Source organism: Blennius ocellaris, assembly GCF_963422515.1.
Source record: "Blennius ocellaris genome assembly, chromosome: 2".
Lineage (NCBI taxonomy): Eukaryota > Metazoa > Chordata > Actinopteri > Blenniiformes > Blenniidae > Blennius > Blennius ocellaris.
The window spans coordinates 14,961,430-14,981,222 of NC_137651.1; the positions used below are offsets into that span (position 1 = coordinate 14,961,430).

Genomic DNA, 19,793 nt, shown 5'->3' on the forward strand with positions numbered 1-19,793 from the left:
TACAGTTCAGGAAAAAAAAAAAGAAAATAAATAATACTGTGTAACTTTGTGTGCTCTCAGTCTGACTACAATCTTCAAACACTGTAAACGAGCAACTGAATCCATATTTAAAAACAATATATGCATAAATAAAATCAATTCTACAAATATAACCCTACCATGATTTGGATTTGCTGTCACAAAATTACACTTTTTTTTGCTGTTTTCATTCATGGTTCACTTAATAGCAAACCCACATCCACATGGTGTTGTTGAATGTTACTGTACTCTTGGTTTTCCACATTGTGAAAAGTGCCATGTGGGGCAACACTTTTTAAAAGGGCCACTACGAACCTTTATTCAGCATTATTTCAAATGATACAAGAATCTTATCGGTTTTTACCTCCTTTGTTAGTTACCTAGAGGCTTGAAGCAGCGGATTTTTCTGAAGACATGTTGCAGTTTCTTTTAAAGTCTGATAACAAAATAGACAGTTGATAAACAAAAACGTCTGAAGTACTTCTAATTTTACGAGGATTTTTGACAATTCCAAGAATAATACTGTCAATAGGTAATACATAACCGAATAGACAGTATTATCATTGATAATGCTTCACAGTTTGTTTGTTTGTTTTTTTTAAGTTTTTTCAAAGCAGTGCTTTTTAAAGAGAGATTTATTTTGCCTTTTACTCTTTGGGAAGATAATAAAATCCAACAAATGGAGGGGAACTATGCAGTAGAGTTATCAAAACAGGACCAAAATAGTACAGCTATCAATAATAAGTCAAAAATAATAACAAAAATAAAAACTCTTTTGAAAAGTGGCATTCAACAAAGTTATTCGTCGTTAGGTGGGGGAACGATGTAGTCCAAGTTTGCACGGTTCTAGTTAACTTCTAAGCCATGTTTTGTGAACTCCTGTTACTGTTATTTGGCACTGTGAAACCACGGCTTAGAGATCGACTGTCAGACAAGACAACTAGAATAGTCTGTTACATCTCCACACCTTTTCTAAATTTGATCCCTGAGCTGCACAAGAGAACACTTGTTGGAAACTTTTTGTGCATTGTTGTCTCAATATCACCTCCTTGGAATTTTCTTCTTGCTGGCATGTCTTGTGTTGTAGACTGTTTATTTAATGACACCCTTAAGGACACCACTCTTTCACGAACAGTTTACGATTATAAGGGTACAGCATTGAGCCCAAACCAGTACTGGGATGAACAACAGCCAAATGAAACAGTCACAACATTTCTGGGATTTCATTTTTTTTTTTTTTATTTCAGACGATATTGATGTGATGATAAAAGATTGAAAAGATTACACCAATTGCAATCTTTCTTTGCACAACGAATAACTAAAACGTGTACATGGGTGAATTACACACCTGAGTAATATTGCACTTATATGGCACCAAAAATGAATACAAATGATAAAACAATGCATTCAAATCGAAATGTAAACGCATTTTCATTGGTCTTTAACGGTTTAGTTGTTCAACTGGGGGACGGATGTGGCCATTGGTCTGATCCTACCCCCATATGATGGCTCCCTCTGCTGGAGGAGTTAGTGTACCCTGACAGATCTGTGACATTACCCCAAATAACATGCCATCTCTACTCAGTTTATGGAAATACAAAAGCAACGGGTGAATTAGTGTTTAACCTCTAGAGTGACTATTACAAAACATTTAGATTAGATTTTGGACACATACCTAAATTACTAGTTGTTTAATCAACATGCAAAATTAGGACAAACGCTGAATCAGCTATATGTTTAAAGTTTTCCTCTGTTGACCTGCTGCAGGCGTTAACACGTGTTCCTCAGCTGTGGTAGTGCAGCGTAAAGGTTGTTCCCTGGACACTCTGTCTGTCCAAGATCTTTATGTCCTTTCAGGACATACTTTTCCTCCAGAAAGTTCTTGCTCACTCCAAACTGAAGCAGTTTTTTCACTGAGCTTATTGCCTCTGGGCTGAGTTCATCATCTGGAAACCAATCAAACAGAATCATCACGACATGTCAAATATACATGTTTAAAATTCATAAAATAAATAAACATAACCCCACAAAAAAAATAAATAGATACTGTGTGTGGAGGCTTTTCACCTCCCGAGAGCTGATACTTAGACTTGACATCCTCGGAGTGTTGTAAAGACACATAGAGGAGTGCTTACCGTTATAATTCCCCATGAAAGCAATCCCAAGTGAATTTTCATTGTGGCCTCTTGCATGTGCCCCGACAACACCCCAGCCGCGACCCTCAAACAGAGTGCCATCACCTCCGACCAGAAAGCTGACCAAAACAGAAAATTAATTTCAATAACATCACATTAAAAGAGAAGAGAAGGAATACTTTTTTTTTTTTTTTTTTTGGAGGGGCTGAATATGTCCACTTTGCTCAAGTAAAAACACAGGGAATATGCCATTTTTCTTGTTTCAAGCAACAATTTCTTGTAACATTTTGAACGAGTCAGACGGGTACTCACTTGTATCCAATATCGTCAAAGGATCTGCTTTTCATATGATATGACTGAATGCTGACAAGTTGGTCCTTGCACTCTTGCAGGCTCTGGCATTTGGCCACAGCAGTGTGATGTATAATAACCATCTGAGCAGGACCTTTTAAAGTTGTCCTTTTTACCGGCTTAGCTGCACCCCAGTCCGCCCTTGAAACGATACTCACTGAAAAGAGAATTAAAAAGTACATTCAGTGTTACAAGTTGACCTGTGTCATACCTGAAAATGTCATTCTGGAGTTGTGTGTATTCATACCTGATAGAGCAGCAGTCATTGTTGAACTTCTGAGTGTCAATGGAGTGTGCTGCTCCCTTATCAATGTCTGCTTTAGAGAGGGCGTGCCTTGGGAAGTACACCTTCCTTGTTCTCTGCTGTCACACGTTAAAGTCTTTATTTGATCAACCCTGATGTTTTTTCCAACTGGTTGACTGACATGAAATGTGACAGTTCCACAGTTACCCAACACGCATATAGAGAATCATGTGGAAGATACAAGTCTGAAAAAAAGGAGGAAGTGTGTAAAAGTACAGTGACTAAACATTGTGCACATTCACAGAATAATAATTTTTAAAAAGTAGAGGTTTATTCCACATGCACCAAGCATGGAATTTGTTGTACATGAGACAGGCATTCAATTATTAATTACTTCCCAAAAATATTGGTGGAATTACTTTTCTTGACACTGCAAAAACAAACAAACAAACAAACAAAAAAAGGATGTAGATTGTCCTGGCCCCTTCTGTGAGGATTTTGGAAACTTTCTTTCAGGGTTCCTTCTCACAGTCCAGAAACATGCATTTGGGACTAACCCTCTTGAATTGGACCACAAAGTGGGAATGTGAGGTTTTGTCACGCTTTGTTTTCACTGAGTCAACATGGTGCTTCAAATTCAGGTCGTGGGAAAATTTGAGAAAGACGTCAGTGTTACCTGTTCTGCAACTTCGGTTGCCATGTTTGGCTTACCCAAAATTGGGAAATTAGTTAAGGAGTGGCATGAGCTGCATATGGATTACTGTGATGACAACTGAAGTGACTCATTTATATTGCTAAAAACCTGATTTACTCATTTGAAGTATTCTTAAGAGGCCATTTAAAGGATTTTGTCGGGTTGTGACTCATGTAGCAGATTCATTAAGGGCTCTATCCCAACAAGACTTCATAACAGTTGTCACCAACGTTTCAGACACTCAAGAATACCCTAAGAGTACTGAGTGATGTGCACTTCTGCTCTTCGCAAAACTTCCTGAAAATTAATCACTGCATTATTAACGTATAATGACAATAACTACACTGTTTGGGAAGAGGCTCAGGCAATTAACAAATTTTAACACAAGTTCAAACATCTATCTCTACATTCATACATCGGTAAATACTTGTCTTATTATCTTATGAATACATTTTTTGATAGTTTTGAATGAATTGGCACCATTTTGACAAATTTGCTCTATAATTTCGCAAAATGGACGTTTTCATCCAAAGCGATATGCATGTGTACAAAACGTACCCCCCCACACACACACACACAAAAGTGCATCCAAACCAAAAGTACACGAAAAGATATCACTTCTCACACGGCAGCATGCAGGGTGCAGTGTCACTCATGCAGGGGAAGCTAAATACTTCCTGTCTGTGTTGAGTTGAAACACCACCTGAGTTCAACAGAAGGACATGAGTTTCTCTTTTGACTGTAGAAGAAAAAACAGTAAGAGGCAACCAGATCACAGATTGCGATTCAGGTGCATACTCCTGATGTTCATGTTTATGTGAGTGAGCAGACAAAATGAAGACGCTGATATTATACTGTGGGTGGTAGGAATAGTTCCCAGTTGGGTACCTTGAACTGGAAATCAGAGGTTAAAGAGAATGCATGTGTTTATATACATCAGAGGCTGTGGTCTGATTTTGTCTAACATTTATACATTATTAAGTTTCTGAAAAGAACAATCCCAATGCAAAGTGAATTCTTCTTTACCAGTCTGTGATTTTTCTCCAGTAAGATTTTATAAGAGCTGCATTCACTTGTTACCATAATAGACCCAGAAACATACCGGTTTAATGTATTTCTGTCAGGTAAACACCAGCTGGCCGCTCAATAATTGACTTAAATTCTTTTGGCTGTATGTCCAGATCAGGACAGTGAAGCCATTGACTTGTTCTTGTTAAAAAAAAAAACGAGATTTCTGTTTGATGTGTTTATTACTGAATAATTGCTTAATCTAATAAAACAATTAGAGGGTAATGTAGTTCCCCCCCCAAAACCTCACATCCCCACATGGCAGAGAACACCACAGATTCCACCCAGAGGAGGAACCAGCAGAACGTGGAGGACACAGCTATATCACCTCAAAACTCAGAACATGTAAATGAATGGATTTCAAGCATTTTTGAAAATTGTACATAATGAAATCCAGTTCAAAAAAAGAAAAAAACACGAATAACACGATCACATTTTAAGAATATATGTATTTATTGCAGTTTGTGTTTTTCCATACAAGTCTAAATTTTAAATAGTTTTTTTAATTATGCAAGCTGTACCTGTATATGATAATAGTTTGTTTGTTCTGGATGAATGTTACGGTTATCGTTTGATCACTGAAATAAATTCACCCCAGATTGCCCCACACTTCACCAGGTTCATTATGAAATGTTTGGATGGTTTTCCTCCACCTTTGAAGTCACACGGAAACAAATGGCATCCAAAACACCTCTTTCGTCGAGGTGACAAAACAGAGGAAACGTTAGGAAAAAGGCAATGTTTTTAATACAACACAATTGAAACTGACAATTGCTATAAAAAAAAACCCCAAAACTACTACAGTTATCATGTAAAATCAGGAAAACATAACTGAAGAAGCCAGATGTGCTGCTCTGTCACAAACCTGATGTATTCTTATGAGTCACACCACTCCCTATTATGAGTTCGTGCTGGTATTTGTCTGGCATGGAAGGAATAAAACTTCCTCAACTTGAGTTCTGCATTTCCTGGGAATACACACTCTACAATTGGAAATCCTTGATATCTCCATGACTGTCTGGCTTTATTCTGTCCACCGGTGTCCACAATGAGGGGCCGTACACACATAGTAGAGTCGCATAGCATCCTGCGAGGGACAGAACAGAGCATTTGAGAAAACATAGACAAAAACAAGGCTAATTCCATCTTATTCTACAATCAAAACATAAGAGCTACAAGTTACACTGGTTTATAATATTACAGGAACAGTCAATATAGCAATTTTGTACAATCCAAAAGAAATCTTTTAAATTAGCATATTACAAATCTTCATGGTTTATCATAACCTCTGGGTAAAAAACCCCCAACAATAACTCATCTGATAAAATGCTGTAACATCCTCATATATTTTAATTTTCATGATTTAGAGGTTAAAAACATAAATAAAACAAACAAAAAAAAAATGCTTAAATCACGTTAGTTTATTTCATTGTATCAATTACTTGAATTTATTTGAATTGAATAAGCATTTAAATCTTTATTAAAATGATGGTTGCTATAGGAATATGGTTCTGAAATGTTACACTGTTAAAACACTTTAAAAGCATGTATGCTGTATTTCATAATAAGTAATCCTCCTTACCTCAGCATTCATACTGTGTGACTGAAAGAACACTGCCTCCTTGTGTCCACACCTGAAAAGACAAATAAATTAATCAAAAAAACATCAAGTTGTCAATACAGAGGTCAGAGTCAAGTGATGAAGCTCACTTGGGACAGGGGTGGTCCTCTGTTCTTGGCAGCGTTGGGTCCTGAGATACGTCTGCGATAATTTGTGTCAGTTCACTGGAAAATAGCAAGAATGAGATGGTTGATGGCACAGCAGTAGTTTTTATTAAATAGATAGGTCCCTCACAGGATTTCCACACAATATGTGTCAATACACACAATGTTCAGTTCAGGCTGTCACATAATAAAGCAGAAAAATGTGTTCATTCAACTGGATAAATACATTTCTTGTTCTTGTAAGAGGCACTGCAGTTACTTACTCAACCTCATGGGTGATTTTGTTGACATAGATACAGCTGTTGTCTGCTTCTTGTTGGTAGTCACAATTTCGGCACTGTTGGGAAGGGGGAGATAAAGTTAAACATACCTACATATTGAAATATTTATCAGATCCAAGATTCCATAAAACACTTGCATGGAACAGACCTGACAATGGACACAAGAGCATAGTGATCTAAGCAGATGAAGCGTTTGCTGGACTGTTTAACTTTAGAGGTAAAGATTTCTAAATGTAAAGGTTGTAGTCTATGAAAGGTGCTTAAATAACGGTGAATATGTATGTGAACAGTGACGTCTATTCAGGCTGCGCAATATTAGGATACAATGCAATGTTTTAAGCAACTTCCGTTAAAAGTAAATAATGAAATCATGGAGAAACTAAGTGAAATAATCGCTGTTGTAAACACAACCTCGAGCAGTTGGACTTTGTCGTTATGCACAACATGGCTGCACAGTGCATGGACACATAACTAATAGACAGTCTCTTGATATGTGTTATGTTGATAATTTTGCGTTTTATTGAGTAGCCCGAGTTGATCCTTGAAGATCCGCCATTCACTAAACAACACAAAGGGACTGTTGGATGTTGAACAATACAGTTGCAGTGGACGCAAACTACAACCGTCCCTAATTGAACGGCTCAAAATAGATTAGAAAACTCCTAATAACTGGTACGATCGACTTCACAATTTACTGTTGGAAAGCCTTCCCATTCTGTAGGTTATAATCATCTTTATAAACATTAGACATCTCATTTACTCGCACACTCGCTGGAGACTTACCGCGTAAAGCAGGATGCGGTTTTCCTTGTCCTCTTTCGGGTATAACATGTTATTACTGGAAGGGAAAGTAAAATGTTTATTGAGATTGTGCTCTGGTGACAGTATTTGTTTCAGTGTGACTTAAGCGTATGTAAGTACTTGCTAGCACACTGCTAACGTGCTCGGCCAAGCTTTCCATTCGCTCCACGACCGCAAACTCACCATTCTTGACAAAACCGGATCCCAACAAACCCGGGCTCGTAGGTTCCACTGTCTAAATCCATGTTCTGAGCTATTTACTGAATATTAAAGCAAAAGTTTGAACACACGTCTCTCCACGTCTGCCTCCTCCGCGGATGTAGCTCGTTTGAAAACAGAGCGTGAGCGCATGCGTTGCCTTTTTTTTTTTTCCACGAGAGCGCCTCCTCAAGGTTTGGAGGTCAAATAAACTAAACTAAAATAAAATAGAATAAAACAAAAATAATTATTAAATAAAAAAAAAATACAAAAATGGCACATTTTGTAATTTTATTTTTGCAGCAGATAATAAAATATTTAAAACAAAATGTTACACAATCAGACATTGTGTCATAGCTTCTGTCAGTTATAAAAATTAATGTAGCTGGTGTCTATCTCATTTCATCCCGTCTTTTTATACATGTCTCCATCATGTTTAATAATATTTGACTAAAGCAGTTTTTCTATGAACTGTTTATTCTGAGGCATTAAAGCACATTCAGGTGCACATATTTTTTTAACCTAACTACAGTTGTGTCTCTCATTAATTTTTCTATACTTGCTTACGCATTTTTACCTGGAGTCAGATCAATTTGACAGACACGATTCACCCAGGGCAGTTTGCCAATCTATCAGAGTTGACATGTCATGCATGCCTTTGGATTAAAGGAGGCTGCAGGACCCATAGAAGTAGGGAGACTTAATCCAATGAATCTCACGACACAAGATGTTAACCACTGAATCAATGTTCCAGATTCAGTGGTTTCATTTTATTGACATATTTTCCAAGAAAATTATGCCAAATTACAGTTATTTAAATCAACTTTGTATTAATTCAGACAACATTGCCAAACAATCACGTTGTACTGATTGAGTAAAATTTTTTTATTTTAAAACAATTTGATATTGATGTTCTCAGCCCAGTGAACTCCAGTGTCATATGTTGCATTATGCTGTTCTCTGCAAACAATTTTACAGAAAACCTCACAGAAAAGGTGTTCATTTCCTTCCTGAGGCCTCTTAACATGAACAGGGTATGTCAGGCATCTTGACATTGAGGAAGTAAGCAGTCAAAAAGACCAAGACAAAATAACATTGGACACAGTGTTGAAACTGACAGATGAGTCGACATTATTTAAATTCCTGGCAGCTCAGCAAAAATACACCTTGTATGCCTCAAATAATTATAAGCTTTCTGTTTGGAAAGTCAATGTTCGTGATGTTCAAACAAGTGAATTGACTTTTTCCATGCAATTTGATGATATAAGACATTCACAAGGACACTCAGCTCAAAATATATGGTGTCAAACACTTAGCCTCTGGGCCAGAACCGGCCCACCAGAGGTATGAAATCATCCCAGATTGAAATATTTGATGAAAAGTACCTGCTGTTAGTAATTTGTCCACTTTAATTTTATTCTTGTCAATCATACACTGAAAAGGTGAATTGGTAGAATCCATCCATGGGGCAGGTGAAGATGCCCATGTCAGGGTTGTAGCCTCCTCCCTCATTAACCAGTACAATGCGAAACTTCAGGACTCCAGTGTCACGGGGATAACTGTCCTCCACATTCAGCTTGGCTGTAAAAGCTACAACTCCTGGGAGATCATACCGTATGATAATATTCCGAGCTGTGTCACAAAAAGCAGCAACACTGTACCTTTCCAATCAAAACATGTTTAATTTATCAACCATATAGAATTACCTTTTTATTTTTTGTTTTCAAAATTCCAAAGTTGGGTGTATTGTAATAACATCAGTTTTTTAAAATTTTTACCTGATGGAGACGAAAAGAGGAACTATCTCCACGTCCAGGGGCATCAGAAATGCTGAAACTGAAGGTGTTAAAAACAACAAGTTTCTGTGTTTAGGTGAATTTAACATAATGTTTGTATGCAATGCATCACAGTACATGTGTCCAAGAAAGAAGTAAAATATATCAAGTAAATATAAAATCAAAAATAAATAAATTGATAAAAATAGTAGGTTTAGCCCATCTGATTCAACTGGTTTTCTTATATGTTTACTTGAATTCTACAAAACACGCATGACATAAACCTTCAGACTTGTGCTTCTGTCCAACTCACAAAACCAATCCAGGGTGTGTTTTTACTGGCTCAAATAATGCTTTACATTAAATAGTACTATTTGTCTATGACATTATAGACCTTGTGTACCGTAATTAATACATCTAACACAGAGGAACAACAGGGTCTGCAACTTCTCATAGCAATTTGTTTATCTTAGCTGATATTGCACACAACGTCATAATTAACAAACACAGTGAGGATAACTGCCTACTCTCCCCCCTTTGAAAATACTCGTACTCTTATGGAACTCCCATGTTATCTAAAGTGAACAAGCTCACTTGCAAAACACATCAAATGACACACGAACCTTCTGCTGTGTGCTTCTGTCCAGCTCAGAAAACCAATAAAGGAATTTTTTTTTAAAATTTGGAAGTAGTTTTTCTACTTTCTATTCCAGAATCCACTCACTTGGGGAGACACTCTTCCTTGTGGTGACAATTTGGCGGTGGCTTTTCCTTAGCCTACATGAAGGGCATATACAGCCATGGGAACAGTATTTGTGTTCAGTAGACTGTAATGTCTTAACAATAGATATCTCTGTTAAATTAACTGTTGCACAAGACACCAGCTATACGTGTACTTATTCTGCTTTATCCAGGTCAGGCTAACAAGGTGCTGGAATCCCAAACCAAGCTAAGCTAACTAAGTAGAGAAAACTACACACATACATGAAAAACATGCAAACAACACACAGACAGATCCAAACCGGCAACCTCCCCACCACTGCGCCACCATGTGGCCACTTATACATATCTTTTAAAAGTGCAAGTCGATTTCCTTAATGTCAGTAAATACCCCTGGACAGCTCATTTAGAGTAGACTGGCTGCATATCGATGCCTCCAGTAGTGAGTCTTATATTACCAGTGTTTCATTCATAGAAAATTATTTCAGGCTCTGCAGGAGCTGGACGCCCTTCACACGTCACCTGCTCCTTCTCTACCTTGTTCCATATATAGACTGTTGACTTAGCTGCCAGAGGGGATTACACACTGCTGTTAGCTGCGCTCCATTTGTTTAGCAATAGTTGTTGCCTGTTATATATATATAATCTATATCCCCTCCCCACCCGTCAGTCCTTGATCCCAGGGCTAATTCCATGAATCGGCCAAATCTAAATCCACTGATGGAGCAGCATGGCACACACAGTGGGGGTGTGAGAGAGAGGGAGAGAGAGAAAGAGAGAGTGAGAGAAAGAGAGAACGAGAGAGAGAGAGATGGGATGGGCAGACAGGCCGGATTAACAAAATGGAGAGAAACATCATCATAAAAACCCAAAACCTCTCCACCTTGGCAGCAGTTGAGCTTCTCTTTTGGTTGATGTGACTTGCATCAGCAACAAACTGGGGTCATGTGACTTGTGTCCTCTCGAGTACACGTTTCTTCACAGATGCACTCATGACCCAGTGTGCCAACTCATCAGAGAAGACCATCAAGCCCGCACACGTCATCCGTCCAGCCTTGGTAATCGAAAGCGACGCTAATCCTGCTCCTCTCCAAAGCCAGGCGGTGGGGTGGGACCGGCAGAGATCCCGAGGGAGACATGAGGGAGGAAGTTGGATTCTGGAAACAAGGAAGTGCATGTAGGATTTGGGAAGGAAGAGGGACTCAGCATTGACCCGAGCTGTGAGACAGCCGAAGACTCCAGGAACACAGGGCCGCTGAGGATTTAGGATTCCACCGCTCTTCCAGGCTTCGCCCTGGAGGCCACAAACCGACCGGAGGACTCTGCAGAGGGGGAATGCTGCAGGAGCTTCTCACCCCCTGCTGCACCCCCTCCCGTGTCACCTGTACTGGAGGTGGAGGGGCCAAGCTTCACCACCGTGGAGCTGTGCCAAGATGGAGAAGACTTCTGCCTGACAGCAAGTGAGGGGTAAGAAGCCACAAGAAGTGTGAGTTTTTCTATCGGTGCGCTCCTCACCGACTTTTTAATGCGTTCATGAAATCACTTCATGAAAAGATCCAAACTGTGGATGCTTGGTGAAGGCTCACCTTCTGATACATACAAGTGAGATCGGATGATAAAACCAAAGTAAGAAAAAGTATTAGCTTCGTTGATCACATAATTATCCCGCAAGATTAATTTCGTTTGCGGTTAAAGTTTTCAGCAGGTGGAGTCCGGCTGTGATCCAGCTGGAGAGGTTCACATGCTCATTTTCAGTCTAGTACAGTTGTTTCGAAAGTAGTTGCAATCACACATACGTAGTGTCATTTATGCATTTCCAATGATGAGGAAACGGCCGATAAAACCTTTCAAAATGATATGAGTCCTTTGTCAGAGAACTCAACCTGAAATACTCAAGACTCAACCTGAAAATAAAATAAATGGCTTAAATCTGACATGTATGGAATATTATGCTATTTACAAAGACTCAATCCGGTTTGGAAATTAGTTCACAAGTAGTTTCTGTCTCTGAGTATTATGTGAAAATAGTAACTCAGTATTAGGATCATGCTGAGATGCCAGAGCAATAGGATGTTGCATTTGCACCGTGTGTGTGTGTGTGTGTGTGTGTGTGTGTGTGTGTGTGTGTGTGTGTGTGTGTGTGTGTGTGTGTGTGTGTGTGTGTGTGTGTGTGTGCGCGTGTGCATGTGTGCATGTGTGTGCATGCGTGTGTGTTTGAGGATGTAGTTGACCATTTGTCCAGATATGTGTGTAAAGAAATGGAAGAAGTGAGAAACCAACAGGTCCAGACCAGAACAAACTATAAACTACGAGACTTTGAGAGATTTACTGACGTCTTGAGAGGTCAAGAGCAAAACCGGCCTGTGAATGGGTTCTGTCAGGACAACCTCTACGAGGCTTCTTTAATCCTATAACACTTTAAAATCACGCAACGATCCAGCGCTACCATCGCAGGCGAAGCACTAATTGGTCTTTATAAAAGAGGAAACTTTTGAGGACTGCAACAGTGTTACCTCAGAGTTTCTTCAGTAACATTTTACCCTTGCACAACCGCAGCACGTTGCAAAGAAGCAAAGTTTCTTATCTGACTGTTGCACTTTTTTGTGGGGAGGTATATAAAATGACATGAAGCCTTTCTGAGGTGGCAAGATTCCAAAAAAAAGAGATTTTTTTTAATCATAAATAAGAAACAAATAAAAGCTTCCAGTCTGCACTTATTTCAAAGGAATATTGTTCTCAGCAATATGGTACATTTTACTAATCAGCTGGTAATCAGTCGATGAAAGTGACGTTTTTCTCTTCTGCCACAGGGTGTGGCGTGCTGGACAAGCAAACACTTGTTTACCGACCGAGTTGAAATGTGCAGGTGTCAGAGCAAGTGTATATGAGAGGGATTACATGGAGGTTAAGCTTCTTCATCATAATAGCTGCTGAAAGTTTCCATCCCAGGTGGCACACAAAGAGCTTAGCCTGACACACTTGTCCACAGCGCAATATCAGAAATTGAATTGTGGGACCACGCACATTCACAAGTGGGTCAAAAATGATAGCCTCTACCAAAAGCTGATCCTATTTGCATGAGAACAGGGCGTCCTCGTTTTGACGGCTGGTGCAAACTGGCTTAGTGTTTCTTCATTTGTCAAATTACACAATGAACATGTCGATCAAAGTGATGACGCTGAAAATCACTTCACTCAAGTCAAAACAAACCTTGTTTTTTAGACACACGTCTGTTTTAAACATCTTTACTTCACACTGAAGTTTGTCTGGCATTCATCAGGGTGCAGACTCAACTTGAGCTAAATCTATGAAAGTGTCAGAGCAGATGTTTGCATAAATGAGAGTGGCCTCCCACAAAAAGCTATGGGTGCCTAAAAGGATGCAATGAATTCACAAATACGGACATCATTGTAATTTAATAGCATTTTCAAGTAGTTTTGTCAAACTTCAGTTTACACCATGTAATCTACTGCACAACCTTTAAAAGCGTTACTTGCTCATGAATATCTATTTCAATTCATATATAAACTTTATGATTTGTAATTTTGTAACAAACAGCTTTTACCCTTTCATAGAGAAACTTCCTGATTGATAACCATTTTGTGTTTAATTGTCATTATCATAGCCTGTTTGTTATTGAAACAAATGCATCTTATTGAAAATGCAATTACTAATAGGTAGAAATAGCTAATACTGTAAATACAGTTTGATACTGGAAGTAGTTAGCAGTTTGAGTACTTTTACTTGTGATTAAGTGTAAATTGTGCAATTTAACAGCAGTTTTATTGAAGAACAACCTTCAAGTCTTATCTCACATATGATAACCTAATAATATGCATAATAAAAGAAAAATGACATAATTAAATTAAAATATATAATTTTTTGTTGTGTTGAGTTACAGTATCATAGTGCATCTTGTTGTTAGTGTTTATATAATGTCTGTGCTTCCACAGTGACCTTTGAGAACAGATTCCAGCCTCTGTAGATGTCAACACACTCATGGACAAATCAACTCATGTTTAATCCTGTGGAGCAGACAACTTTGTAGTATTAAAAGAAAAAACTCTGAATGAATAAGTACAATATCAAAAGGTCAATTTCCATCTTAGGCTGTTAGGGGATAGCTGCATTCACAATTTATTTTTTCTTTCAGCATTGTAAACCCAATGTCGAACTCTGTTTTGTTCCCCAAGAGCGGTACAAAAATTCATCATGCTCCTCATCCTCCTGGTCAACTGTATAAAATATTAACATGAACATTAACACTAACTACCTGTCCAGAAAGAATTCAAGAGTGATTTACAAAAGATTAAAAAAAAAAAGAAGAAGAGGAAATAACCCAAAACAGTGTCTAAAAACAGAAAGTCTGTGGATTAGATTTGCCTTCCAGTTGAAATTTCATTAAAGATTGCGCTAGATTTAGCAGATTGTGCCATTACACCAGCCAACACAGCGTGATTGGTACTTATGGAGGGAGGACGAACAGCGAGACACAGCGGGAAAAAGAGAGAAAGAGCAGGAGAGAGGGAGGAAAAGCGGATTCAGACAGATCCTCCGGCCTTCTTAATCCCTCCCCGACGGCTTTTCAGGAGACTGTAAACAGATTGAAGCTGACTTGTATATGTCACCAAAACAAGGGGTTCTAATATAGACACTTCAGAGTGTGAACAGGCAAATGTCACGACAAAAAAAAAAATTACATTTTTTTTTTTTTTTGGGAGGGGAAATGAAAATAGAAGTAAATTGGACATTTATGTCCCTGATCACAATCTGCTTTGGCTCATACAGCTCAAAGTACTGTGGCAGAGATAACCGAGCCAAAACAAGGCATTTGTTCAGTTAGGATTCCATCCAGAAAAATAAATAAATAAAACGATAGATATGAGTGCCAAACTACGTAATCCATTTTGTATCAAACCCTATTTGAGCTCTGCACTAATCTGACATGTGTGTGTGTGCGTGTGTGCGTGTATGTGTGTGTGTGTGTGTACAGTGTCATAATTTCCCATTGGCTGTCCAGCTTTGGGTGGTGAGATGTAGGACAGGAAATCTTTGACCAACGGAAAGCCTGTCGGATGTTGTGATCCTCCTGTAATTCAGCCATGACACTGGGGTACGAGGGGGCAATCATGACATTTCATAGAAAACCGGATGATGTGAATTCACTCAGTGTCACTGAGTGTCCTACTAAAGGCTGGGAACTGTGATTCTTGCTCGTACGCAGCGAAGGACACACATGTCTCAGTGAAAACAACACAGCCATGCATCAGCCAGTAAACTGGAATGACTGTGAAGATTTCATTTTTCGGAAACTGGATTGTAGTGACAGATCCAAAGGCCACTCCGAAAAAGACTTAACAGATTAAATAAATTTAACTTCGGTTGTTTTTCTACAATGTTTCTGCACATTTAGAGAATCCTGAAGAGACGTAGAGATGGTTCACATGCCGATGATGTTTAATGCATGTTTTTTTAGTTTTATAGTTTGTCCATTTGCCTCATTGTGACTTCATTTCATCGACAGAGGAATGGAGGAGATGAGTGGTCAAGATCCAGACTGCGAAGACATGCAAAGGAAGGAGCAGAGGTTGCCATTCCGGGTAGGCTCAACTATACCGTGGCCATCCTCAGATTTGTGTGTGTGTGTGTGTGTGTGTGTGTGTGTGTGTGTGTGTGTGTGAGACACACAAATCACTCCAGTTTGAGGTGAAGACATGCTCTCTGGTTGGACTGAGGTGAAGATGAGGTTGAGATTAAAGTGAGTGAAGAGTTTGCAGTTGGCAAGTTGCAGTAACAATCAAGGTGAGAAGGTCGGCAGAAACTAAATGTGAGTCAATATAAAACCGAGTGAAGTGATGAAAGCGCTATGTTGGCTGTGTGTGTATTTGTCTATGTCGTCACCTGAAGTACACTCGCCTCATGATGATGGAAGAAACAATTAATAGCTCAATAATCCAAATGAGGCAACCAAGCCTAAATGTTTGTACTCAAACCAAAAGGTTTTGAATTCCTGTGTCTTCTTTTTAGGTTGATTGAACCAAATCAATTCTCTGAAGTACCTTAAGGTTTAGTAGGCACAAATAGTGATGAGGTTACTTTTTAACTTTTAGTGTTTTACCATACAGTCAATATGTTTCATTTGAAGAGAATCGGTCGCTGTAATTCACAGATAATTCAACAGATGTTGAAGTATCTTGTAAAAAATTACCTTCCAACCTCTTGATCCCTCTCCAGATCTTCCCTGACCCCGTTGAGGTCGTCCTGAGCGCAGAGACGTCCCTGAACAGCCAGGACCGCGGGCACGAAAAGGAGCGACTCCCCTCCATCGTCGTGGAGCCCACCGAGCTCAGCGAGGTGGAGAGCGGAGAGCTGCGCTGGCCCCCGGAGAACATGGACATGGAGGAGGACGAGGAGGACCTGTTCTTAGAGCAGTGCATCCCCCCAGCCAACATCGCAGACTGGGGAGAAGATGAGGAAGAGGAGGAAGAGGAGACGTCGGTGATACTGAACCAGCCGGGCTTGACACTTATTGGTGAGGTTTGGTATTTTTCTACCCGTACAAGGCTCGGCTTTGATTTCTTCAGCTGGCAGTTTGAAAACCTCAAATTGCTCCCTGTGGCCAGCTCTTATTTTGGGTTTCTGCCTTATTTTAAAAATATGTCTGAAGTGGAGAAGTAAGCAGCTGCAGCTGTCATGCAATCAGCAGGGATTTCACTTCTCTAAACCTGGATGGGAACGTGCGTGTGCGTTTTCCTGTGTGTATCACTGATTTAGACTCATGACTTCATCTCTGGCAAGTTGGACAATCAATACGAAAATAAACACAGTCTTCAGTTTCCCATGACAACCCAAGCTTTTTTTTGATTTACAGACACCAATAATGATAATGAGTAAAGACATGCATTCATGTAGTCTAACTACGATTCCTAATGTCACTAATGTAGCTGCCTGAGAATAAGGACAATTCCTTGCATGACAGATTCTGAGTGACTTGATTATATAAAACAAAGAATATGAGCAGGAAATACATCTTTACACCAAATCACTTCAGCATAAACCGACAAATACCTTTCAGTGCAAATCTGTTTCGAGCTCCGTGATCCACCATGAGGAAGCTGTAACAGGCACCATGACCCTCAGTGTCACAAGATTCCATCAAACATGTGATTTCAAAGAGTTGATTAGTTTTACTTTTAAGACATTAAAAAACACTTTTGCTGATTCAGTTCCAAGAAATAATGTTACACTTGTGCAGAGTTTGTTCTCCTGTGTTGCACCAATGTCATAAAAGCTAATTCCTCGTATTGTTTAAACGATACTTGAGAATAAACCCGATTCTGAGTTCAGATTAACCTAATTAGCCTGAAACTGCATGACCTGAACATGACATGAACACAGTTTATCCCCATTTAAGAGCTTAGATTACATATACGACAATAGTGAAAAGATAAAACTGTGAATATATTGTGTGAATCAACTTTCAGATGATATGTTTCAGCAGTTTAATTCTGAGTCAGGCTTCAGTGGAAATAACAGTGAAAATAGGAGCTGTTGGCTATGTTGTGCAACACCACAATTTCATTGTTGAATGTTTAACAATCAGACGAAATAAGCACAGGGTGTTTAATTCTCTGCAGACCTGCAGTCGGATGCGTTCAGAGACGACACTCCTACACTTCCACCAAGCAGCGCTCCGGCCTTCAACTGACATTACCTCCGAGAAGTCTTCACCTGTGTGAGCCCGTAAGGAAAACGTCCCGACACACCGACTAAGACCACGAAGAAAACAAGAAAACAAGTATCACAATATGTTGTAGAGATTAAACAACAAACATGCCAGCTGGGACATTTTCTCATTCATATCAAAGCACAAAAACACAACTCACCATGGGAACACACACATACGCACACACACGCACGCACGCACACACACACACGCACACACACACACACACACACACACACACACACACACACACACACACACACACACACACACACACACACACACACACACACACACACACACACACACACACACACACACACACACACACACACACACACACACACACGCAGACCTTGATTTCAGTATCTTGTAGTTTTTTTCTTATTATTATTTTAGGGAACATTTTGCTGACGTTGTGATTTTGTTGTTTCATTTCCTTTATTATGTCCTAAATTTGAAGATCTTTGTGGACTCATGGCCACATCCTGCCACAGCAACAATTTTGTCTTTCCTTTATGTTTTGCTCATTTTGTACACATCAACCCATATCTTATTACACGTTCTCCTCAGAAATCACCATTTTCACCCTGCAGGTGACTTTTGCGGACATTCACTTGATAATACGTCTGCATTTGGGGGGGGGGGGGGGGGGGGTTGTATTTATCAACACAGTTTAACTGTGTTTGTTGACTGTTCTCTGCTATTTGCTTGAGTCTGTGGAGCATCACAAAGTTTATTGGGAATCTGATAGAAATGCAGTCATGGTATATTCTTGTGTAACTTACTAAATGATGGCCACGTCACATATCAGACGTCTCACTGTGCGTAATACAAATGACACACGATGAGGGACGATCTTAATTCTCACAGTGTTGCAAAAGTCATTGGTCAGAGGAAAACTACTTCTCTTTTTTTTTGGACCGGAGTGGACACTCAGTTGCTTTGTCACATAATGTGAACCCCAAACAGGAAGGCAGCTCTAGATGTAGATGCTACTGAGAGCTCTAGTCATTTCATAGTCCTATATTTTGTGTGTAGGCTCGTTGTGACTAACTTGTACATAATAAGAAAGTCTTTACTGTAATATGATTGTATGATTCAAACTGGACAATAAAACATTTTCCTCACAATAAAGACAATTATTTTCTGGTGATTCGGATGTATTTTGCGTTATTTCTCTGTTAGCTATAATAACTGCTCTTGTGTAAAACTTTGTAAAAAATTATGTTCAGGCTATCCAAATTGTTTGCATTTCTTATGAATTTGTGATTTTACAGCATTCACTTTAAAACACTGGAAATTAGGTTTAAAGTTAACTATAAAAGAAATTACTACTGACGCAGATGCTTTATGTGAAAAAAAATTAAGAAAAGTTGTTTTTTTTATCATGGTGATGAAAAGCAACAAAAACAGGGTAATCTTTGGGAAATCAGCACAGATCACTACTCTGACAAGTGTTTCGTAATCTACTAGCTTGGAGACCACATTTAATAGCTGAAGTTTTAATCCAGTTGACTGCTTGACTGCAACCTGACATTTTCATGAATACTTCTGTTCTCCAAGTCCAAATCTGTCATCAGGACTGGAACTGTACATTTGCGATCATGGAAACTGAATTCAAAGAACATAAGTCACACTTTCGCTTCACACTGATTCATATCAGATCTTTAAAAATTCCAACAGTCACTTTAATGAACATTGTGTATAAAGTGGGTGGCAAACTCAGCTTAGTTTAGGGCCCACATACGCCTTGATCCGTGGGCCAGACGTATGTAAATGTAAAACACTGTAAAATGTCTAAAAAAGATTTGTACTTTGACTTTTGAATATCTTTGCATTTTATTTTTTAAATCTGCAGAAGGATGTGAAATACTGTCTATGACACATTTCCTTAAATGTGATAAAAGTATCTCTTGATAATCAGACTTTATGAATTCTGCATCCTTCCAACATCACGCATCCCTTGACTGAGGCTCAGGGCGGCGTCAGTATCCATTCGGATAAAGATCCTGTTTACAAGCTTCATATCTGTAAGAGATAAGTGGACACAAAGT

The 19,793-nt window shown here is 39.0% G+C and overlaps 2 protein-coding genes across 2 annotated transcripts; both read right to left on the reverse strand.

Annotated features, from left to right (window-relative positions):
- Nucleotides 1-1,602: 1,602 nt before the first annotated feature.
- Nucleotides 1,603-2,801, reverse strand: pglyrp5 (peptidoglycan recognition protein 5). The gene is made up of 4 exons (XM_080513289.1): nt 2,752-2,801; nt 2,466-2,661; nt 2,154-2,272; nt 1,603-1,964 (listed from the first exon to the last, which is right to left on the reverse strand). The coding sequence occupies exons 1-4, from the start codon at nt 2,768-2,770 to the stop codon at nt 1,789-1,791; spliced, it is 510 nt and encodes a 169-aa protein (XP_080369415.1). The 5' UTR covers nt 2,771-2,801; the 3' UTR covers nt 1,603-1,788.
- A 2,439-nt stretch (nt 2,802-5,240) lies between these two features.
- Nucleotides 5,241-7,641, reverse strand: polr2i (RNA polymerase II subunit I). Its single transcript, XM_080502943.1, has 6 exons — nt 7,501-7,641; nt 7,300-7,354; nt 6,499-6,572; nt 6,221-6,295; nt 6,093-6,144; nt 5,241-5,597 (listed from the first exon to the last, which is right to left on the reverse strand). Exons 1-6 carry the CDS (start codon nt 7,560-7,562, stop codon nt 5,535-5,537), a joined length of 381 nt encoding a protein of 126 aa, XP_080359069.1. The 5' UTR covers nt 7,563-7,641; the 3' UTR covers nt 5,241-5,534.
- Nucleotides 7,642-19,793: the final 12,152 nt, after the last annotated feature.

What these genes read in the sequence shown, in the direction of transcription:
- polr2i (XM_080502943.1), bottom strand. Translation starts at nt 7,562, where the DNA reads ATGGATTTAGACAGTGGAACCTACGAGCCCGGGTTTGTTGGGATCCGG. An exon ending in GAGGACCACCCCTGTCCCAA is followed by an intron (nt 6,145 to 6,220) that starts GTGAGCTTCATC and finishes TTGTCTTTTCAG; the next exon opens with GTGTGGACACAAGGAGGCAG. An exon ending in CACACAGTATGAATGCTGAG is followed by an intron (nt 5,598 to 6,092) that starts GTAAGGAGGATT and finishes TGTCCCTCGCAG; the next exon opens with GATGCTATGCGACTCTACTA.
- pglyrp5 (XM_080513289.1), bottom strand. An exon ending in TTTGACGATATTGGATACAA is followed by an intron (nt 2,273 to 2,465) that starts GTGAGTACCCGT and finishes TGTTTTGGTCAG; the next exon opens with CTTTCTGGTCGGAGGTGATG. An exon ending in TTTCATGGGGAATTATAACG is followed by an intron (nt 1,965 to 2,153) that starts GTAAGCACTCCT and finishes ATTGGTTTCCAG; the next exon opens with ATGATGAACTCAGCCCAGAG.